The 23961-nt window shown below is 42.4% G+C and overlaps 1 protein-coding gene and 1 long non-coding RNA gene across 3 annotated transcripts in view; one reads left to right on the top strand and one right to left on the bottom strand.

Moving 5' to 3' along the window:
• LOC133966415 (spectrin beta chain, non-erythrocytic 1-like) overlaps positions 1 to 23961 on the top strand; it is a 73173-nt gene that overhangs the window by 28121 nt on the left and 21091 nt on the right. Inside the window, exons 1-16 of one of the 2 annotated variants that reach the window (XM_062401339.1) lie at positions 4547 to 5541; positions 15983 to 16134; positions 17765 to 17938; positions 18963 to 19054; positions 19369 to 19449; positions 19603 to 19718; positions 19842 to 19954; positions 20051 to 20238; positions 20386 to 20503; positions 20769 to 20927; positions 21153 to 21248; positions 21784 to 21990; positions 22700 to 22853; positions 22954 to 23105; positions 23209 to 23427; positions 23774 to 23854. In XM_062401339.1, the coding sequence (XP_062257323.1) occupies positions 5307 to 5541; positions 15983 to 16134; positions 17765 to 17938; positions 18963 to 19054; positions 19369 to 19449; positions 19603 to 19718; positions 19842 to 19954; positions 20051 to 20238; positions 20386 to 20503; positions 20769 to 20927; positions 21153 to 21248; positions 21784 to 21990; positions 22700 to 22853; positions 22954 to 23105; positions 23209 to 23427; positions 23774 to 23854 (2337 nt within the window). In that variant the 5' untranslated portion in view covers positions 4547 to 5306. Of the gene's footprint in view, positions 1 to 4546; positions 5542 to 15982; positions 16135 to 17764; positions 17939 to 18962; positions 19055 to 19368; positions 19450 to 19602; positions 19719 to 19841; positions 19955 to 20050; positions 20239 to 20385; positions 20504 to 20768; positions 20928 to 21152; positions 21249 to 21783; positions 21991 to 22699; positions 22854 to 22953; positions 23106 to 23208; positions 23428 to 23773; positions 23855 to 23961 lie in introns of those variants that run through there. The other variant, XM_062401340.1, reaches the window with a different exon arrangement.
• On the bottom strand, positions 1570 to 2669 carry LOC133966416 (uncharacterized). Its single transcript, XR_009923945.1, has 2 exons — positions 1909 to 2669; positions 1570 to 1798 (listed from the first exon to the last, which is right to left on the bottom strand). It is a non-coding gene; the product is annotated as an uncharacterized LOC133966416 (long non-coding RNA).

Genomic DNA, 23961 nt, shown 5'->3' with positions numbered 1-23961 from the left:
TGTGTGTGTGTGTGTGTGTGTGTGTGTGTGTGTGTGTGTGTGTGTGTGTGTGTGTGTGTGTGTGTGTGTGTGTGTGTGTGTGTGTGTGTGTGTGTGCGTAAAAAGCTTTTTCATCAAATCACTTTAAAACAGTTGCTAGTTGCAGCTCGATGAGAGAATCTGACCAGAAACATGACAGAGCCCACAACGTGTGTCTGTCATTTTAACACACACACAGACGTCCGCTGCTGCAATTGTGTGTGTGTGCGAAGCCAAGTGTGTGTTTCGCCTCCATATGATATCCTGGGAAACACAAAACCAGCGGTCACCATGGAAACGCTGACAGATCTACTTACAGTGAAGGCAGAGACAGAAGGAGAGTGTGTGTTGGTTCAGAGTGGGTGGCTTTCTGAGTGTGTGTGTGTGTGGGGGGAGTTGGTTGGTTGATATATTGACTTCATAACAAATAAAGCTGCTGTTCATAAAAATAGTTTCACTCCATTTGCGGAAACCTTTGACACAAAGTGCAGTCAAAATTTTTTTTTTATAAAAACAATGTGATTTGAAAGAACCTGACAGGATTATTATTATTATTAGTTCTCGGCCTCCTGGACGTGTCGGAGGTCAACGCATCAGTCCTGAGTGATTGAAAATGGCCGCCGGTGTCCATCAACATGCCGGGACCTTGGCTGCAGCCCTGAGGTGTTTCTGGTAACTGTTTGTTTTCTGTCCTCAGAACAAAAATAAATCCAAATATCCCCCGAGGTATAGCAGGGAGGAACAGAACAGGGATTGAGTTCCATAGAGCAATTGACACCTAAAATAAAGTATTTCATAATGATTTTCTTTTCTCAGAATAACACATTAAATATCAATACACATGTGAAGTGTGAAGCCGACCAGATGAACAGTTCTCCAGATATGTGAACGACAAACAGACGGATACATGTTTGATTAAACTGACGACTCACTCAACCGCTCAATAATTAGAAGCAGGAACAGTCCAGGTTCCCCACAGAGAGAAGGACACACACACACATGCACACACACACACACACACACACACACACACATCCTGCTCAGTGGACCAGATGGTGGAATGCTTGGAATGTTGCCTGTTGTCTTTTTTTAACTGGGTGAATTTGTGGGTTTTCCACATCAGAGAAAGTGAAAGTAAAGAAACTAATATATTTCTCTCCTCCTTCCTCCTGATCTGTTTTGCTCTCACTTTTATTTCCCCTGTATCTGCTCACTTCTTTTCTTTTCTCTGCTTCTTTCACTCGTCCTGTTTTTAATTCTTATTCTTACAGAATCTTTAGTCCTGGTTGTTGTACTTGACACATGTTCCACCTCTGATGAGTCAGAAAGTTTCTTCCTCCAACATGGCTGCCGTTTCGCTTCTGGCGCTCTGACCTCACAGAAATTCCTCTATATGGTCAGGAGGGCGAGGTTTCGTGTCGGTGTGAAATTCACCACTGCAGCGTCACAAGTTTCAACTTTGAACACACACACACACACACACACACACACACACACACACACACACACACACACACACACACACTAATCATTGCTGAGCTGCTCCAGATGTGACTTCAGGTTTTTTAATACAGATTCCAGATTTTCACTCAGTGAAAAACTCAGGATGATGCAGCAGGCGTTTCGCTCCCCAAGGCGTCCACTGCGAGAGGAGTTTAGCGGTCAGACTCGGCTCTGGCTGGATGAATGGTGCGTTTGGTTCGTTGTCCGGGTCGGCCCGAGGGGCTGAGTCACGAGGAATCCAGATGACGGCAGGAAACTCGGCGTGACGCTCAGCATGCTGGAAGCCGGCAGGGAAGAACATTATGTTATGCAGATGATCAACAGAAGACGAAGTCGCGCTGCAGAAAACTTAGCTCCATCTGTTGTGTGTTTGCCATGACCTCTGACCTTTGAACTCTGCACTGACGGTTGCTGGTTACCCAGGAGCCAAAGCTGTCCAAAGTTGTGTCCACGTTAGATTAATCCTGCATGTTACAAACATGTTAGACGCCATTTTAAAATGCTTAAGCGCTGCCGTTGGACATGAGACACAAGTTGCTTTTTATTTGAGAGTTGTGTCGACTTCAACATTTCAATGAAAAAAAAGTTTTCAGTGGAAATATAACAAAGTAAAAACAAATGTTCGTGAAGGTTTCCCGAGGAGACAGATCAAGATTGTGTGAACATACGTCCTGTTTGATCTGTTTTTAGTTTCTACCAACTCCTCAGAAAAACTATATACACATCTGTAGATTCCCCTGATGAACCCTGACAGCTCCGTCCATTCATTCATTCATCCTCTTCCACTTATCTGATATTGGGTATCTGTGGCCAGGAAGCTTCTCTGCATGGTTCTCCAGCTCTTGTTCCCAGGCCTGATGGGATGTGTAGTCCCTCCAACGAGTTCTGGGTCTCCACCTAGTTGAACGTGCCCAGAAAACCCCCAGAAAAAAAGGATTCTGATTTATGCTCCAACAACCTGAAGTGGCTCCTTTTGACATAAAGGAGCAGCGACTGCAAACTCTTCATCTGATCTCTAAGGCTGAGCCGAGAGACCTGTGGTGAAAATCCTTTTAGGTTGCTTGAAACCATAATATCATTCTGTCAACTATTACCAAGAGTTAGTTAGATTCAGAACATAGATTGGTTAATCAGTGAAGGTGTGTATGTCTGTGTGTGTGTGACCTTTGGTCTAGCTTTCACCTGTTAATCATCTACCTCACGTTACGAGTGTGTGACTGAGTAGTGAAAGTGTCTCTTGGTGGCGTCGGTGCCTTTTCACTCACTAACATATTTAGATTCTTCAGAAAGACAAAATGTTTGAGGACTCTTTTGGAAACATGTTATGGACTGAAGTTCTGTCCTGATGGTGGCACTACCACACGTCACATGGTCACTGGAATTATTAGGAACAATAACTGGTTAATTTTCTTTGCAGCAAGAACATCTAGATTATTTTTCCATGTGGTCCAACAATTGAATTCTCAGTTTGTGTCCTCTGCAGTTTTGTCGGAGTCACATGAATAATGAAGACCTCTGACCTTTCACCTTCTCTTGTTTGGTTTTAACAAAGCCCGTTACACAGGAAGTGAAGCTGATTCTCCTCAGTCTCTTCTAAATTCTCCACATTCCTCCAAAACCTGCAGGTTTGACAAACTTGAGGAAACTTTGAATTTCCAGGCTTTGAAATGTGTTTGTTTCCTTTTCAAATTTAACCAATAAGATTATAGTGTATAAGACCCTTATGAGGATTAAGTTGAAATCAGTTTGTGTGTCTGTGTATGTGTGTGTGCGGATGGACAGCATGATCAAACAGGAAGTGCTGGCTGGACTCAGGCAGGAAGAACATCTTCACAACAAACTCTAATATTAGAGCTCAGATAGTCTCAGGATGTTTGGACGTCTGTGTGTGAGCGATGAGCTCGTAGACACACACACACACACACACACACACACACACACACAAACACAGGTCAGGATGTTACATTGACTTCCATTCATTTTGGGACACAAACCTAAACCAGAACCTCAGAAACAAAGTTTATTTTTGTTAGGACTGAACTGTGGTCTCATGAAGGTTTGTGTGTATACAGGAACACACACACACACCCCACCCTGTTTCCTCCAGTGTGACTCGTCCTCTCTGACACTCAGTCTTATGTTCTCTTAATGAGCTTCATGAAGAAGCTGCTGCCACAGTGTCCACATGAGTTAGATGAAACAGAAGGAGAGTTTTCACGTGATCATATATGTTCTTGTGTGTGTGTCTGTGTAATGTGATTTCACTTCACTTCACACACTGCAGCATCTAGAAGTTTATATTTGCCAAAGGTGATCTGAGCTCATTTAACTGAACCTCTGACTCTTGTATGTGGAGAATTTACTGAGGGAGACACAGACGTCTCTGTTTAACAGGAATGTTGATCAAACTAGAACATCGCTGACTAGAGTTCATCCGTCCACCAAAACCAAGCTGTCTCATTATGAATCCACTTTTAAAGTCACCAGATCCCGATATTTGGATCTGCACCAAATCCCACACACTCAGACACCAAATCTAAATACGTCGGTTTGTAAATTAATCCATAAGTCTGTACTTAAGTTGATTTACGTTTTGGCTCTTAAGTCACTAAAGTTACAATTCATTCTCTCATTTCTTTAAAATGAGCTGCAGGAAATATTTCTCCACTTTCAAATGGAACCAATGAAGTAATGCAATAACATGAGTTTAAATTAAAGCTAGAAGAAGGGAAGTCAACTCAAAGTCTTCAGATTTATTATAAGTCTTTCTCTGTTATTTAAAACTTTTATTTTCCAGTTTTATCTTCAGTGTGAACAGAGAGGCTCCTTCAGCTCACTCTCTCTCCAGTGTTTGTCTTTCTCTCTCGCCCTCCTCCCACTCCGCCCCTTATGCTAACGAATTAGTGACATCAGCAGTGAAAGCGAGGGTTGTGATTGGCTGTTGGGAGGAGGGGCTGCTCCTGCTGGCGACCCCCTCCCCCCTGGACTGTGTCAGCCTGAGGTGTTTGCAGTGTCTGAGCTGCTGCTGCTCACAGGAGGACAAACCCTCTCTCTCTTTCTCTACCTCCGTCTCTTCCTCTGTTTCCTGCACTTTGTCTCTGCAGCAGAGTCTTCTCCTCTAACTGGGCTGGAGTGTGTGTATGTGTGTGTGTGTTGACGGAGGATTGGTGGAGGATCAGTGAATGGAGGGAAGGTGTGACATTTGAGGACAATGACATAATGGATGGAGAGAACACAGGAGCATGATGCTGCGTCTGCTGAGCCAGCGATTCCTGCGACCACGCTGGTGAAACATACACACAGAGAGAGAGAGAGAGAGAGAGAGAGAGGGAGTCTGCAGCTCTTCTCCTATGTCTCTCGCCCTCTCCATCGCTCAGTCCTGGAAGTGTTGAAGAAGAGAATCGTCATCTTCCTCTGAGTTGAGCTCAAACTTGGATTATTTTTCTACAGTATTAGAACCTTTGTTGCTTTTGAAACTCAGGTTTGAATCACTTGAGATTATTTTATTCTCTTAAAAACTCATTTATTCATCTGTAAACTGGAGTTTATTCTCCTGGATGCAACTCAGTCCTGTTCGAAGCTTTCTCAGCTGTGAGGAACTTATCACACAACAAGTCAATCTATTTTCCTGGACAGAATCGAATCCTGTTGAAACTTGAGCTTTGTCCTGTTGCAGAGAAAACTAACACTCTGAGCTCCATTCAACTGGAAACTGAAGTTTCTCTTCGATGCCTCTGTGGACTCCTCTACTCTAAATCACCCATCATCCTCTTTGGAGTTTCACAATGGAGCTTCAAAGCGCCACTAGCGCTCTCCCCGTTCCCCTTTCGCTCTCCCCGTCCTCAGACTATGCCGGCCCTCTGTCACCGGACGGCCCCGGCCCATCTTATGCTGAGAGCCAAGGCCGGGGGCCGAGCCCGAGTCTCAGCCCCATCAGGGGCCCCAGCCCGAGCCTTGGGTTCTCTGCTCAGGCCGCCTTCAACTACAACCAGCTGGAGGGGAGGTTCAAACAGCTTCAAGGTAAGACAGGAGCTCCAGCCCTCACAAATCTGTAAAAACATCTCCAAAACAGCAAAGACACCACAAGGATGTGTTGGGGGAAGTTCCAGGTCAGTTATGTGCATAGCGTCCGACTGTTAATTTGCATTTTCGCACGTGGAATCATTCAGTCGTGGCTTCACCAGATGAAGTGACACGAAGCGAGTGAAGCAGGAGGGAAGAGCTCGAGTTTCTTGAAACAACTTCAGGGGGTCGAGCGTCGGAGAGTTTTCACTGAGCCCAACATGAGCAGCAGCTTTTAAAAAAAGAGAGTCTCACAATATAAAGAGAGGAAATAAGAGTGAAGTTGGCTGAGGAAACGAACCTGAACGTTGCAGACAAACAGCAGCTTTGTGTCCAGGATATGAATCTGAATAAGCTTAAGTTATGTAGTTATCTTCTTCTGATTAATCCTAAAGATGCTGGGTAATGAATTATAACAAATCTGAATATAAAGTTAGAAAAGTTCTTTCATAGTCAAAGTTTAAGTACATTTAAAAGAATTAGTTTCATTTAAGTAGCAATTGATTTTAATTTATGTGAACTTGTGAAATCACAGCTTTGGTCTCTCAGTGGATGATTCAGCAGATCTGATCTTATCGCGGTTTACTCGGTGTCAGAGCCGCACCCTGCTGCACACACAGTCGATGCAGAGGCTGCAGGGTACTTAGTGCCTTGCTGAAGGGCAGCAAGAGGCGACACCAGGGTTTTTCTCATTCAACTCCCACACCCAGATTCTTTCAGATGGTTGTGACATGGACGTCCTTTTCAGTCTCTCTGAGAAATGTCCTGTTGGTTTGTCACTTTTTATATCAATGAGGGAGTTATTCAAACACCCTGGGATTTTAGATCCGTTGGTGTGACTGCATTCATTAATAAAACGGACAGTTTCTTTTTCCATTCAATATCTAAACTGTTTTTTTACATGTCTCATCTCATACACAAGATATGACCGTTCTTATTTTAGACAGCGATTTTGATATAAATAAAATAAAGATTTAAGTTGGTTGGTTGGGTGGTAGGTTGTTGATCAGTCGGTGGGTTTGGAAGTTAGTTGCTTGTTGGGTTCCCTTCACTTTTTGTCTGTGTTTTCAGTGTCAGTTTCATTCTTCACTGATCTCTCAGTGTTAAACAAACTTCATGTGTGACGTTGGTGTTTCTGTCACTTTGTTCTTCTGTGGATCACAATGCAGATGGACTTACAATAGTTAAACCAATGAGTCACAGCCAAGTCTCTGTAGGAGGAGATGATTTCATCCTCAACTCATTTGACAGACTGGTGTCACAGAATGCTTTCTGAATAACACGCCTATTTTGTTAAGTCATTTCACATGTCATCACTATGTGTTTTGTACTCTGTGTCATGATTGGACCACAAACCTTTTTGTGAGAGCGACACTTTCACCCAATCACATGAGATCATGATGCATTTGAATCTTTTTCATCTGTGTCACATTGTTGGAAAAACTTATTGCAACATTCACTAGAAGAAAGTTGAGATGTCGACTGTTAATGGTTTATATTCATTCTTCAGAACATCTCAGTCGTTCCAGTAAATGTCCGTCACCGTTAAAATGATTCAATCCCCAAATGGTTTTCCTTGGAGAAAAACTAAAGTGGCTGAATTTAGCTGAAGGTTAATGGATCCAGTTTTTCTAAACGCAGCCTCGATGACGAGCTGCAGCCTTGAAACTTCCGGATCATCCTCCTCTCTGAAAGCATCTCTCTGGCTTTAGGCCACGTGAAGGTGGACACAGGAGGACGATCGTGGGGCTTTGGGAATATATTGGTTTTGAAACCAAGGCAGAACGTTTGTAGAAGGAGAATTATCTTGTATGTTATCTTTTAAGGCTCATAAAGTTTGGTGATAAGATAGAGAAAGGTTTAATTATTGATCAACCACATCCCAGAAAGTGAAGCAATGTCTTATCAGTATAGTTTTCGAATAGTCTGCAAACATTTGGACTTTTCGTCCGGCATTTAAACAAAAATTAATTAAGGGAGGTTGTAGTTGTTTGTAAAGAACTTCTGTGGGTCTTTGGAGATGGGAAAAACCATTGATTAGGTTTAACAATTGTGTATTTTATAGTTTTCTGATCAACTACAAGGTTCTTGAGGACCTATAAGGGGTTCTATTGATCTTTTGGATTTTCTTCAGTAGTTCAGGTTAGTTTGCAGTGATACTGTATGTTCCCTGCAACTGTCACATCAAATGAAGGAGGTTCCTTTGGGAGAGAATCTAACATTTCGAAAATTACTGACATACTTTTGTTTAATTTGGGTAATTTGCTGCCATCTGTACAAATCAGAGAACTTCATCAAGAAACCATCACTATGAAACCCAGACGGTCCCTTGCATCCCTTTCACTTCTCATCCAGCAAACCCTCACATAAATACAAAGGTCTGGGACAGGGTTTTATGACGTAAGTCGTTCAGCATTGAGTAGCTATAAATTCTCTGTTTGTCCCATGTGTGGCTCAGGTGGTTCAGAGCAGCACCTCACATCCTCTAATTCCCAGCGGGGCGATGAATACGGAAGCAGGCAGTCATTATTGCACTGGGAGGACTGAAAGAAGATGGGGAGAAGGCTCTTCCACCTCATTAGGGGCAGTATTGAGTGAACGTCCTGGTTAAAAATCAAGCAATTATAGAGCCCAACAAGTCGACAAATTGCAAACTGAACTGACTCATGGGAGATTTTTAAGCAGAGCAGGGGTCTGTCAGCAGTTGAGTGATAAACAACTCGAGGGAACAGTCAAGGATGATTTTCTTGACTTTTATTCTGGTTTAATGAAGAAGGTTTAATGAGACATGACGATGAGCTCACTCCACTGACTGACAGACGCTGACTCAGCTCAAAGGCACTTTGTCAGGCAGCTGTTGAACTGACAGCCTCTCAGTTAAAATCCCTCTGGACTACATTCCCCAGTGTTCTGCAGAATTGTGCGAGAATGGTCGATAGCAAAAACAGCATTTCAGACAGACATCATTATCTTACATCGATCCTTATCGTTTGCCTCTGTAATATCTGTCCATCAACACTATCCTCTTAACGCTTTATTTTGAAATTTGTGGTGGGTGGGGCTTGAAACATTGCTACATCATGAATTGATTGTTTTGTTAGAACCACACAAACCTTCCCCTGAGATCACAACACAAGCCGCAATGCTAACAAAACAAAACCACCATCCCTCGCTGCTCCCAGCATCCCCCTCTCTCCTCTGTTGTCCCGAGCCAGCCAATCAGAGGACGTCTTGGCGGTTTGGGAGCTTCTGAGCTGTGTGTGTGTGTGTGTGTGTGTGTGGATTAACATGGGCGTGTCTAACATGGTCTGGATGGAACAAAAAAATACCCTCTCTCTCTCTCTTACTGTCTAAAAGGTGCTCTTCTTCCTCCCTCTTCTCCTCTTTCTCCTCCTCCTTCACCTCATCAATGTTTCATGAGCTTCAGCCGAGCGTCTGTAACTGCTCCGATCACCCTCCCGCCTTTCCTTTCTTCCTCCCTTCCTCCCTCCCTCCCACCCTCCATCCTCTTAGTGAAATTAAAGGAAGCCTCCTCTGTCTCGACCCGATAAAGCTCACACAAAGGTGGGAGGATAAATCACTCGTCCTCCGTCGTCACGGTCAAGTTCTGCTCAGGAGATGTCTGTGATTCGCTGTTTAACGTCTGATACAATCTCATGATGCACTTATCACCAAATTATCATATAAACAGTAGAATTATAATGATATTTAAATGTAAAAGGATTTTTACAAACCAGCCCCTAATCATGGGTGTCCACAAACATAAACTGCTTTGTAATAAAAAGTACGAGCTCTCACAGCCACAATCTTATCAAACATTTTATAGTTAATCAGCAGCTTCACTTAGAAAAGACTGCAGCAGCTTTTTTGTATTTTACTTGAATTTCTATCATTTACATTTATGTAGTTTCAGCCAACAAGAAGCTAAACACACATTTAATCGGTGTCTGTTGTTAAACAACAATTAGGTTAAAATAAATGTCGGTTAAGCAACTTCAGGTAACAAACAAAGTTGCTCAGTGGCTGAAGGTCGGGTTGACTGATCATTAATTTAATTGATTGTTAAAATATTTACAGCTCTGAACTTCTTGAGGCCACAGCTGTCGACCATCTCGATGTGAGCCTCCTCTCTCTCTCTGATGGCAGCAGGAAGAATATCATGTTTACGTTACGTTTCTCTTAATATCGCCGTGTTTCCTGCAAAGTTTTCAAGGCTATTTCCCTCACAATTTTTTTTCTCAAAGACATTTCCTGAAAAGACGAAAAGTCTGGAAACGATTCAGAAAGTTTCACCTGAGGTCAAGTCAGGTTCAGTTACACAGAGAGGGGGAGAGAGAGAGAGAGAGATGGATAATAGAGACATTGTTAAGTGTTTGGGCAGAAAGTGACATGAGTGAGTGTTCGAGGAAGAAGCTGTGTGTTTTCAAAGTGTGTGTGACAGTCTGAGGAGGAACAGTGTGTGTGACAGGAAAACCACGCTCCGTGTGTGTTACTCTGTGTGTGTATGTGTCTGTATGTGTGTGTGTTATCACGTCGTCTCGTTGGATGAAAGGACCCTTTGATTGGAACGCTCCACTGAGCATGCTCCCAACAGCAGAGAGGGGGCGGGCCTAAGTTCGGCCAGAGAGAGAGATCATGAAATAAAAACATGATAACGTGTGTGTGTGTGTGTCAGCTGACGGCCTGAACCCTGTGACTCTGACACTTAATAGAGGATGATGGACGTGTGTGTCGTTGTGACGCCGTTTCATTAACACAACGGTGATGGAGAGCATCGATCTTCTCAGAGCTCAGGAATGTGATGTTCACACAGTGACGAAAAGTAAAGAGGACGAAATGATTTAAATCCCAGGAGGTTTTGTTACAGCAGGCTGCAACACACACACAAACACACAATTTAACACATTAACCCACAAACTGACTTTAACAAACATTAACACAAACTTTAACACGTGGAAACACACTTCACACGCATTAACACACTAAGCGGCATATTAATATAGACAATAACACACTTCAACATACATTAACAATCATTAGCATGCACAGCTACCCTTACAAACACCTCACTGTTGCTATAGTTTTTTTAAAGAGACAGGAGCTCAAAGTGTTAAAGACAGAGACTGAAAACGTTCTACATTAGTTAGTGATTGTGAGTATCTGAATAGAATATGTCTCCTTTAATTTGTCGTTAGAGTCGAGATGTTCTCCACGTGTCAAACTTAGCACCTCGTCTACTACTCAACATATTTTTATATTTTCAACGACGTCTACTTTCTGAAACAGTTTAATGAAAATAATGAACTTGTAATTTGAAACTAAAGACGTGAGAGTGAACTGGACTGAACTCAGTGAACAGGACGTATGTTTTCAGTCAGTTGAACAGTCTGATCATCAGTCAGTCAGTGTTCAGCTCTCAATGCTCCTCTGTTCCTCAATCTGGCTCACTGTGTGTGTGTGTGCGAGTGTGTACGAGGCACACACAATGTCTCGTTCACGCCCAGTCAGAGGTCAGTGTGATTGGCTGAGGGTCTGACAGGCTCAGTATTGTGTGGTGTGATTGGCTGAAAGGATCTCATGCTGTGTGTCTGCAGCATGTGGAGCTTCAGCTTCTCACTCAGCAGAAACAAGATGTCACTCAGAGGAAGTGTGTCCACACTCTCTCTCCTCATTATTCAATATCCCAATTCACCACAGATCTAATGATGAAGCTAACGCTAAGCATAGTGTTAAACTGGGAGAAAGTATCTTCAACGTCTATGAACACATGAGACTTTTTACCTCAGTGACACACACACGATCATATAACCTTATTAAAATACACACTTCCAGTTTTGCACTTCCAGGATTCCAGCATTCCTGATCTCCCACAGGATGAGCAGGGAGGCCACGAATATTAACATTACTGTGTGTGTGTGTGTGTGTGTGTGTGTGTGTGTGTGTGTGTGTGTGTGTGTGTGTGTGTGTGTGTGTGTGTGTGTGTGTGTGTGTGTGTGTGTGTGTGTGTGTGTGTGTGTGTGTGTGTGTGTGTGTGTGTGTGTGTGTGTGTGTGTGTGTGTGTGTGTGTGTGTGTGTGTGTGTGTGTGTTCCTGTGTGTGTGTTCCTGTGTGTGTTCCTGTGTGTGTGTTTAGTTAATGTCATGCGATCCACCATGAATGGCCCAGAAGTGGGTTGGATTTGGAAACACACCAAAGACATGGGAGAGTGAACACATTTGTGTGTGTGTGTGGTTGTGTGTGTCTATTAGTGGAAACAGATGTTTCATATGTTTGCTCTGTGTAACTCTCAGACACACACAGTCTCAACTGAGACTCGAACTGACCATTATTGTCATTATTGATTGATCTGCTGAATTCAGTTTTTCAGTCCCTGACGTATTTTTCTGAAAGTCTGTCACAAATTCAGAGTAAAACACAACATCTGCAAACATCTTGCTTAGTTCAACCAATATTAAAACCCCCCCAAAATATTGATTGAGAACTGATGTATGACAAAGAAGGAAACTTCATTTTGAGTCTGAAATCACAAATTATTTGACTTTGTTTCATAGATTTTACGAAATAACAAAAACTATCAACTGTCGTCACCTGAAGGATTTGTGTGAAGTTTGTGTGTGTGTCTGCTTCCCTGCGCACATTCCTGCTGACACAGATTTCAGTAGGAGGCTGCAGGAAAAGTTCAAGAAAATGTCCAGAGACACTGACTCAGACATTACTTCAGGAACGTGTGTGTTCTTCAGTTCAGGTCTGAAAACAGCTTAATGTTACTATTAGATGATAAATTAAACGGTAAGAGTCCTCAGACACACACATACGCACACATACACACACATACACACACATACAATAGATGTGAAGTTATCAGTTTGGTCTGGACGATTCCAAATTAAAGATTTATTTCTGACCTAAATCACATTGACGCACAGTCTGGTGTGTCTGTGTGTGTGTGTGTGTGTGTATGCAGTCCTCACTCAGGGGAACACAGCTGTTGGTTGATGTCAGTTGTTTTTTTTGTTGCCATGACTCGAACCTCCTAGGCTTAGTTTAAGCCCCGCCTCCTCCGACCTGCCGACCCTGACCTTAACGTCAGAGAGAAGCTGATTGGTGGAGCTGGTGAAGTTTGGATGAAATTGGTCTGAAGGCAAAAGTCGGGACAGAAATTTTTTTTACTGTTTGGTTAAAAAATCGAATCTGTTCATAATAATTTCCTTTTATTTTCTTTCTTTCCTTTTCCATTTATTCTCTTTTACCTTTTCTTGCCTTCTCAGTTGTTTAGTACATTATTTTATCCTTTTGTTTCCGAGTTTCCATTGTTTGCTCGGTCTTTCCTCTTCTCGCTGTCACTTTCCTTTTCCTTTCCTTTTATTCTTTTATTCATTCGCAGTTTCTTCTTCTTTTCTTTCTTCGTCTTTTCAATTCTTTGGAACAAAACACAGTTTCCTAAAAAGTTATTTTATCAATTTATATTTTATTAGCCTTAACAGTAACAACAAGTTTGTGTGTAGGTTTGTGTGTTTGTATTGAAAGTCTGTGTGAATTCTTGTCATAACACAACATGGACATTACAATGGCACTGATACATTCACACAATGATACAAGCCGTGATGAACCTCACATGATGCTCAGGCTGTGCATTCCTGTGTGTGTGTTGTGTGTTAGTGTGTGTGTGTGTGTTGTGTGTGATGCTCATTTAAAATGGGCGGAGATATTGATTTTTCATCCCAATAGAGACAAGCAAGGCCACACCCCTGTCCGGTGTGTGTGTGAGTGTGTGTGTGTGTTTCCTTAGGCTCAGGTTAAGGTCATCCTTTAATTGTGTGTGTGTGTATGAATGTGTGCACATGTGTGTAATTGACTCACTGGGAGACAACACTGTGCCCTCTGGAAACACACACACACACACACACACACACACACATACAATGCTGTGTCTCGTACATTCAGCAGTATCTGTAAATCTATAAAGGTAATTGAAGCCTCTGACATTGAGTTCTGCTTAGTTGTGTGTCTGTGTCTGTGTGTGTGCGTGTGTGCATAATTTATCTGATCTTATCACTCACAGGTCAGACCAGTGCTAACACTCACCTGAAATAACTCCTGATGGTATAAATCCCAGCTGTTCATTAATCTGCCCGGTTACAATTTTTTAAAGGATGGAAAAAAGCTAAAGAATAAAAATGTTTCCTGTTTGTTTGTTTGTTTGTTTGTTTGTTTGTTTGAGTCAATAACAATGACCCGACTGTAACTTCACCTAATGAATCTGGTCTCTAAACTGATCTTTAAAAACAACTGTACTAGAAATAAAGAGCAGAGGAACTGATTAACAAATGATAAACTGATATATCGACTTATCGCAGAGAAACTTTTTCTATATTTAAGTTTCAGACAAAATGACAAAAAAATATATTTCAGTTCATCTCACAGAGATCATTTTTACGTGTTTTAATCCCTGAACGTTTTTTTGTGTTTACTGGATTACATAATGAACTACTGGATGTGTTTCAACAGAATTGGTGAAAAGATGTGTAAATGTACAAGAAAGAAATCATTACATTCGCTTTGAATCTTTTTCTCAAACTTTGAGATTGGTGGTTTTGTTGATTTTCCCAGAGAATAATTCATGGATCTTGATTTACAAATTGAACGTATATAGAGGTCTGATTTGAGGGTATTGGTGTCATTTGGTGCAGCTTGACTGATCATGAGGGACTGGTGGGTCTTGTTGGAAGTTTGAGCTCCATTGAGCGATGTTCTCGTTAAACACGTTTCCTGTTTTGCTGTTGTAAAGCAGATGATTGGTCCGTAGGGAGGAGGGGGCAGGATGTGTGTCCCGCAGCCGCCGCCATCTTTGGAGTCATGACCCCTTCATGACGTCTCTCTTAATGCCAATTATAATTAATAATAACCAATAACACCAAATCTGATGCCCCTGGACACGACTATTTGGGAGTCGTGTCCAGGGGCTTTTTACTGATATAAACGGATACAAAAAAATAACCAGTAGAAACAATATGGTCAATAAGTGGAACCGTCTTTATACAGCGCTCATCCATCAGCTCTTCATTGTGTCGAGCCAGGACCGATTTTAATAAACAGATGTGTACATGAGACATGAGTCAAGATCTCCCCCTGCTGCAGCTGCTTCTTTGAATATAGAAAGAAGAAGTGATGTTACACACACACACACGCACACGGTTCAGCTCCAACACACATACACACAACAAACGTTTATTCTATGGGTGTAGTCAAGCAGTTTTTGTGTGTCTGTGTGTGTGAGTCTGTTTTCCTGCTCGGACGAGCAGCTGCTTCATTTTCTGTACAGGAAGGGGAAGCCCCCACACTCTCACACACACACACACACACTAAGAAGACCAAATGCCATAAAGTGAACACACACCCCTGCGTGCAAAAAAAGCAATAGGAAGCATGAAGAAGGAGATAAGACACAAACACACACACACGCCCAGTAAAGTACAGTATGTGCTGAAACAAATGGCCGGTGCTGTGGATCATCTGATGAGGACGGGTCTAACCTCTGAAACACCTCAGCCTGTTTTTTTAAAAGTTTGATTCTTCAGCAGCGATCGACACAGATGAGAAATATTAGATTAAACTGACTGCACCTTTAAAAACGTCTGATTCCACTGACAGATTCTTCTTTTGAAACGTATTAATGATCAGATGTGATCTTGCACATTCCATTACTGCAGCCAGAGTGAACTTGTGTGTGTGTACGAGCACGTAGGGTGGATGTAAAATCAAGGATTCAAACAGACTCCTCCACACGCCCCTCTGTAATCAGCTCACGTCGTGTGTGTAGTGTTCCTGGCTCCGTCCAGTCGTCCCTGTGGCTCCTGACCGCTCGTAGACACCATGACGTGTCCTCCACATATCAACTGCAGCTTCACTCTGATATCAGACATTCTCCAGGGGGTTTGTTCTGAGTGATAAAGAAACTGAAGGCCGGTCAACAGTGAAGCTTTTGTCCTGCTGCGCACAGACACACACACACACACACACAGGCACACACACACACACACACACACACACACACACAGGCACACACCCTGAAGGTCATGCATTTATATCAATGTTTGTGTGCATCTTTATTACAGGCAGGGTTTCTTATCAGTTGCGTGTGTGTGTGTGTGTACGTTTGTGTGTGTCCCAGTCTTGTTTCCTTCCAGGGGTCAAACAAAGTCTATTCTTATTGTCTGAGGTCACTCGCTCTCTGACCTGAGTCCGAGTGCGGTGACGAGAAAATGTCGACCTTGTACGTGCATGTCACCATGTGCACACCTCTGTTTGTTGATAGTTTTGTTTGCGTTTCTCTTTATCCTGTGTTCTGTGATGACTAATCTTTCTCTCTCTCTCTCTCTTTCTCCGTGTCTCTCGTCCAGATGAGCGCGAGGCGGTGCAGAAGAAGACATTCGTGAAATGGGTGAACTCACACTTGTCGAGAGTCTCCTGTCGCATCACCGACCTCTACATGGACCTGAGGGACGGACGCATGCTCATCAAGCTGCTGGAGGTCCTGTCCGGAGAGAGACTGGTGGGTCACGTCGCTGTCAGGGCTTTTATTTTGAAAGAGGGGCAGCAGCAGGAGAGATTAAATGAGCTTCAGACTATAATCATCTTTCTTTTGTCCATTTCTCATCCTTACTGGTAATTTTTTCAGTCTTCTGGGGATGTCCCAAATATTCTCTTTTATATATTAAATATGCTTTTTTTGTCTTGACATCAATATGTAATAAATCAACATGGTCCCAGTCTGAGACGACAGGAGCACAAGGTTTATCCCCATTAACAAATGAAATGTGCATCTTTTTATGAGCTTTGTGATTCATCTTCTTAAGAGCTCTGTAATAAATGAGTCATTTTAAATCAAGTTAAAAGTGCAAATAAAATCAAATCACTTGTATTTACCAGGACAAACTGGAAGAGATGATTTGAGATAATTCTTTGCTCAATACAAATTATTTAGTTTGTATCAGCGGCTCTCTCCCTCATTCTGTCAAACCAAGAGACATAAACTCAGACGCGTTCAGTCAGAACGACCCGGTGTGACCTGCCTTCCAGAGCCATGAGCCAAACCCTCTTCTTCTCTTTCCTCTCCCTCTTTTCTTCATCTTCTTCTTCTTGGCACGTCTTTCCCGTCTCCTCAAATCTGACCCCCTCCCTCTCCATGGCGCTGTCATCCGGTCTTTTCACAACCTGTCAGATGCACACAGGGAGAAAACACAACTGCACAGTCAGGCAGGAAGTGTAATTCACTACGTCTTTTTTCTGATATTATTATATTTTAATTACAGTTATGTGAGTCCTGGTTTGGATAGAGAGTTAAAGAAGAGTTGTGAAGGAAGTCATTGAGGAAATTCGAGACTTCACACGGATCCAAGACGCCTCCAGAAGCAGCAGAGGAATCTGATCTAGGCTGAATTACACTGAATAACAGGGGGTGTCCTTCATTGTCTGTCCATCATTTATATCTGTTGTAGAATGAGTGAAACTAAAACTTAATGGGGACTTTTTCAACCAGATCACAATGTTTGTGTGTCTGTGTGAGGAAAAGCAGAGATAGTTGTGTTATTGTTGGACGACATCCTGATCGTAGTGATGATGATCAGATCCGACTTGGACGATGAACATGTTGCTTTGACGACCTGCAGGATGTAACATCGCTGACAGCTCAGACATTTATTTTATTTTAGTTGTTTATCATCACTGGTTGTTTTAATTATATTTCAGGATGTAAACAACTTCATCTCCAACATGTGTCTGTCGTCCAAAGGATGCTGAGTCATTAAAAACAGAGACAGCAGAGCTCAAACTCATCACATCCTGCTTCTCGGTTTATAAAATCAACTGAAATCCATTAGTTCCTTTTGTAATTGTTCTATAACTTATGATTCTTGGCTTATGATACATTTTTGGTTTTGCGAAATATTTATTGCTTGAAACATTCCTGTGTAGAGATTAAATCCTTTGAGAATAAGATTTGTATAAATAAAGTCCAATTGAAGAAAATCTATGAAAACACACAAAGGGTGGGTTTTGAAATCACTCAGCTGTGTCTGCAGCTGTTTTCTTCTTCCTGGTGTTTATACGACAGCATGAAGCTGTCCACGGCCTCTGAGTTTGTGAGGGTCATAAATAAAACTGGAGTTCTGTTTTTGTTTCAGCCCAAACCCACCAAGGGTCGGATGCGTATCCACTGTCTGGAGAACGTGGACAAGGCTCTGCAGTTCCTGAAGGAGCAGAGGGTCCACCTGGAGAACATGGGCTCCCACGACATCGTAGACGGAAACCACCGCCTCACCCTGGGCCTCATCTGGACCATCATCCTCCGCTTCCAGGTACGAGGCCGCCCCGCACGTTCACATCCCAAGAGGAGGTGCTTTCAATCCAGGAACATCAGAAAACTGCAGCGGTGATGTGGGTCATATGATCCAGGGTCAGGTGCATTGAACAGTGTTGCATCCTATCACATGGTGTTGAGGCTCATTTATTATCAGTATCTTGTTTATTTTGCCGTCGGTAAATCAACCACCAGGAGCCAAGATTTTCATTCACTCTTTTTTGCTACACATTCTTAAATAAATCCACTGTTGAAGATTAATTGAATCAAATGTGGATCATCAGGGAAAATGTGTTCCCTTTGTTTTAAAGAGTCAAAGTTGGATTTTGGGTCATTTCTTTAGGCCCCATTAAAAAAACACAAACTTCCGTCAGAGAAGAACAGATTTTACTGTATGCCGCTGTCGTGTCACTGGGTGATGATGTCATCATTAAGGACAGTGAACGGTTGAGGAAATGGGTGAAAAGGATTTAGATTTTATAAGAGGATTAAAAAAACTCTTTTTAGTGGTTTTAAATCCTGCGGTGGACGGACCATCGTGAAATGGAGCCAAATGACAGAAGGACTAAAGTGTGTGTGTTTGTCTCATATGTGTGTTCACCGTGTTAATGCCGATTTGCGGCTCACATTGTTTCACGCTTCAGTCAGACTGAAACCGATGGATGTTGTGAAGGTGAGGCGTTCTCTTTAGTCTACGTTCGTAAAACAAAATGATTTTTAAGAAAAGATGTCACTTTTGGACAGTTTAAGGAGGCGTGGACTTTTGGAGAGGCAGGACAATCTTTGAAAGGGAAGACATTTTAAGAGAGAGAGGACATTTACAAAAAGACTATTAAAGTATGTTTGGACAATGTGGATAATTTCAGGAGCCATAGACAGTTTGGATAGAAAGACAGGACATGTTTACGAAGTGAGATAGTTTTGGAAAATGTGGACACATTTTTTGGAAAGTATGGACAGTTCCAAACGTCTCATCTATTCTACCAGTGTTTTTACACTCTGTGTCTGTCTGTGTGTCTCAGATCCAGGACATCAGTGTGGAGACGGAGGACAACAAGGAGAAGAAGTCGGCTAAAGATGCTCTGCTGCTCTGGTGTCAGATGAAAACCGCCGGGTGAGACTTTAAAAGCTGTTTTCACTCATCTACAGAGAAATGTTCAGACTACATTTCCCATCAGCCCTCTCACCACCTGTTCCCTGCCCGGAAGTGGATGTAGATGTTCAAGGGGGAATTTTTATGTTTTTATTATTGAGGGAATTGCACAACGTTATAACTGGAAACTTATTGATAAAAAAAAGTGAGAGCCATACCACATGCTTCCACCAGTTTAATTCACTAAATGGATGTGATGTCACGTGATAATTAAACACTCAACACTAATCAAATTAGAGAAATTCAGTTTTTAACAATTTGCTCTTCCTGTCAAGATATCCAAACGTCAACATCCACAACTTCTCCACCAGCTGGAGAGATGGGATGGCCTTCAACGCCCTCATCCACAAACACAGGTAAATAAAATGCAAATAAATAAAAGTATTCAAAGTGGCTCTTAAGAGAAACTCTTCGTCACAACATTAAAGCAACCAGTCGCTGCCACATATGAAATACAGCAGGAAAAGAAACGAAAAATCAATTCAGCACTTTCTGATTGTTGCTTTCAGACCCGACCTGATCGACTTTGATAAGCTGAAGAAATCAAACGCTCACCACAACCTGCAGAATGCTTTCAACCTGGCCGAGCAGCACCTGGGCCTCACCAAGCTGCTGGACGCCGAGGGTGAGGGAACACACACACACATACATTCTCACTTTCACTCTCACACTTAGAATGAACTTACAACTTTATCATATGGAATACATGTTATATATATATGTGTGTGTGTGTGTGTGTGTCCGGCAGACATCAGCGTGGACCACCCTGATGAAAAGTCAATCATCACCTACGTGGTGACTTATTACCACTACTTCTCTAAGATGAAGGCGCTGAAGGTCGAGGGGAAGAGAATCGGGAAGGTAAAAAAAAAGTCTTATTCCGACCTTAAAGGACCTTTCTGTTATCGTTATTATTATCAGTATTTTAAACATGTGTGTTCCTGGCATGTTTTCCAGGTCTTGGACAACGCCATCGAGACGGAGAAGATGGTCGAGAAGTACGAGTCTCTGGCGTCAGACCTGCTGGAGTGGATCGAACAGACCATCATCATCCTCAACAACAGGAAGTTCGCCAACTCTCTGGTGGGAGTCCAGCAGCAGCTGCAGGCCTTCAACACGTATCGCACCGTGGAGAAACCGTCAAAGTCAGTTCACGATGACTCCAAACTTTACATTTTAACTGTTTGACACTTAATTGTCCTTTTAAAACACAAACTAAAGCCAAAAGTCTAAAAGTCAAACTCTCTGCCACAGCAGTGCTGATTGTGTGTTTCTGTTGTTTGTGTGTGCAGGTTTACAGAGAAAGGGAACCTGGAGGTTCTGCTGTTCACCATCCAGAGTAAGATGAGAGCCAACAACCAGAAGGTTTACACTCCACGAGAGGGAAAGCTCATCTCTGACATCAACAAGGTATCAACAGCTAATTCACAGAGGGGAAAGTTCAGGTGGATTCACCCCCCTCCCCACAGCAATTGAGTCTTATTTTTGCAAATTCAAATCAAACAAAAGAGAAAATATTTATCAACAAATAATAATATAGAGATGTAAAAGTGTTTATCAGCATCTACAGAGTGAAAGATTAATGTAGTTAATGTGAGAAATAAGCAGGATAATAATAAAATATCAACAGCACAATCCTATCACCTGTATGATGTTGTGGGCGTGTTTGTTTTAGGCATGGGAGCGTCTGGAGAAAGCGGAGCACGAGCGCGAATTGGCTCTGAGGACGGAGCTGATTCGTCAGGAGAAGCTGGAGCAGCTCGCCCGACGCTTCGACCGCAAGGCCGCCATGAGGGAGACGTGGCTGAGTGAGAACCAGCGGCTCGTCTCTCAGGTAACACATGTACACAAGGTTGATTCCTCTTGCTCAAACGATACAGGAGTTCATGAAGGAAATTACTTTAGGATGTAAATTCTTATTTCTAAGTCATAAATAAAAATATGTTCCTCTCTCCTCTCTATGTTTCCTGTCCTCCATCCTCTCCTCTTTATTTCCCATCTCCTCTCCTTGTCTCCTCTGTCCTCTACTCCTTGTTTTACCTCTGTCCTCTACCTGCAGGATAACTTTGGATTAGACCTCCAGGCCGTGGATGCTGCAACTAAGAAACACGAGGCCATAGAAACGGACATTGCAGCGTACGAGGAGCGAGTTCAGGTCAGTTCATCACCTGGATCCTTCTTTTAACACTGGGCGTCTACTGCTGTCTGTTCGAATTTTAAACCCCCGATTAGATTAGATTAGCTCATGTGGAATTAAACATAAACTAAATAAATATATTCAGCGTTTTAACCTTGATCCAATTACTCTCATGGATTAAATCGGTACAAACACTGGGTCGGACGAGTTGACCTTGGTTTGGTGTTAATTGATTTAAACTTCTATCAGATTAAAAATGACTGAATTGTTGACGGGATTGAGTCGAGTCCTGCAGAGTCGGGTGGATAGTATTAATCTAATGAGTGTAAATGTTTAGATTTTAACTTTAAGCCTTGATCATTGAACCAGAGTCTTGCTCCTGCTCACAGGTTTGGAACTAAACTTTATCATACAGACAAAAAAGTGTTTAAATACACAATTATCCAGATTCAAAGACATTCTGGAAAATTCCTCACCAGCTCCTGAACAATTTCCCTGTTAACATTTGAGTCTTGTTTTTGTTTTGTGTGTTTTTCTACGTCCCTCCCCCCAGGCGGTGGTTTCTGTGGCGAAGGAGCTGGAGAAAGAGAATTACCACGACATCAAACGCATCACGGCCAGGAAGGACAACGTGATCCGGCTTTGGGAATATCTGCTGGAGCTGCTGAAGGACCGACGCCACCGACTGGAGCTGAACCTGGGTCTGCAGAGAGTCTTCCAGGAGATGCTCTACATCATGGACTGGATGGACGAGATGAAGGTACGCAGGGGGCGTGGCCCAATCAGAGTGGAGCCAGGGGTTTTACTTTGAGATTAAAATATAATGGGTACAATTAAATGTTTTTGTCATCTGTGAAAACAGGTGATTTTTTTTTTGTGTGATATATTTGTGGCCAAAAGAAAGACGTAAGTATTAAATCACCTACTAACACATATGTGTTTGTTGTGTCTGATAATAAACATCAACAACAAATGTGAAACAATATTTTTTTATTCTTTTTTTTTTGTTAGGTAAAATGGATTTAAAGTTCAAGTTTGAACGCTACTTAAATAATCAGTTTGAGTTTCAGGGAGAAAAATAAGTTAATTTGGTTTATTCAGGTAAATTTGGAAACATAGAGATCATTTTATTTGTAATTATATTTACATGTTTTTCTGAATTTCCCTCGGGATTAATAAAGTATCCATCTATCTATCTATCTATCTACATTTAGTCTATTATTGAACTATTGAAAATCTTGGAAATATTTCATCTTTGGATTTGTTTTCTTTGGATGAATTAACATCTGATCAATCGCTGATTAAACTGTTGAACTTCAAACTGAGGAATTTCCTGAAGAAGAATGGAGACAGTTATATCAGTGTTCCCTGTGTTAAGATGTTCTGTCCAGAACGAGTTCCTGAAAATATCAGATGTCCCTGTCTGCTGGTTTGACCTCTGACCCCGGGCTCTATCTTTCTTGGTGCAGATGCTGCTGCTCTCTCAGGATTATGGGAAACATTTGCTGGGTGTCGAGGACCTGATGCAGAAACACGTTCTGGTGGAGGCGGACATCAGCATCCAGGCCACTCGAGTCAAGAACGTCAACCTGAACGCTCAGAAATTCGGCAGCGACTCCGAGGGTGAGATGGACGGATGATGGATCAAGGACATTTTAAAGTGTGTGCTCTTCATCTGGCAGATTTCGATGAGCAGGACATTAATCGTTTCTCTCCTCCTCAGGTTATAACCCGTGTGACCCACAGATCATCAGGGATCGAGTGGCTCACCTGGAGTTCTGCTACCAGGAGCTGAGTCAGCTCGCAGCTGAACGGCGAGCTCGCCTGGAGGAGTCCCGCCGCCTCTGGAAGTTCTTCTGGGAAATGGCTGAAGAGGTTATTTTAATTTATTTTATAACTATTATTAAAAGTCTACTTGGAGTTTTCTGTTCATTGGGACGTGATATAACCGAGACCTGAATGTGTCTGCGTTTCGTAGGAGGGATGGATCCGGGAGAAGGAGCAGATCCTGTCCTCCGAGGATTATGGGAAGGATCTGACGGGCGCACTGAGACTGCTGAGTCAGCACAAAGCCTTCGAGGACGAGATGACTGGGCGAGCGGCTCATTTACAGCAAACCATCAAACAGGGAGACGAGCTGGTGGCCAACAACCACTTTGGAGCCGATAAGATTAAAGAGCGAATCCAGGACGTCCAGGTAAACTGCAGCTGCTCCGAGAGCATCACTGCAACATTTAATCTTTAACTTGTTTACCACACATTTGTCCAACTCCCTCTTATTTAGAGCCGTTAAAACTGAAAGCTCCCTTTTTTTATAATTTGGGAAATGTGTTTTTCATCTCCTAAAGAGGAGTAGATCATAAAAAGGTTCTTAACCTCACTTATGTGTTTGATGAAACTTTTGTCCCCTGCTTAATTTGTATGATTTCATTAGTAGAAAACCTTCTGGACTTTCAGAAAAAGTGTATTGACCTGTAAATCCGTCCTCAAACATCAAGATGCGTAATTTCCTAAAGCCTTGCTTCCTCTCCTCTGTGCTGCAGGAGCAGTGGGCCGCTCTGGAGCGTCTCTCCGCCGTGCGTAAAGCCCGTCTGCAGGAAGCCTGCAACCAGCACCAGTTCCAGGTGAAAACACGTTTTCATGGTTTCTCATAGAAATTGACTGGTTGATTTCAGTTCAGTTGATTAGCAGACTTATGTAGAATGCTGGTAAAAAAAATAAAGTCCAGTTT

Source organism: Platichthys flesus, chromosome 12, assembly GCF_949316205.1.
Source record: "Platichthys flesus chromosome 12, fPlaFle2.1, whole genome shotgun sequence".
Lineage (NCBI taxonomy): Eukaryota > Metazoa > Chordata > Actinopteri > Pleuronectiformes > Pleuronectidae > Platichthys > Platichthys flesus.
The sequence above is the reverse complement of the archived record's forward strand: the minus strand, read 5'-3'. Positions and strand labels throughout refer to the sequence as shown.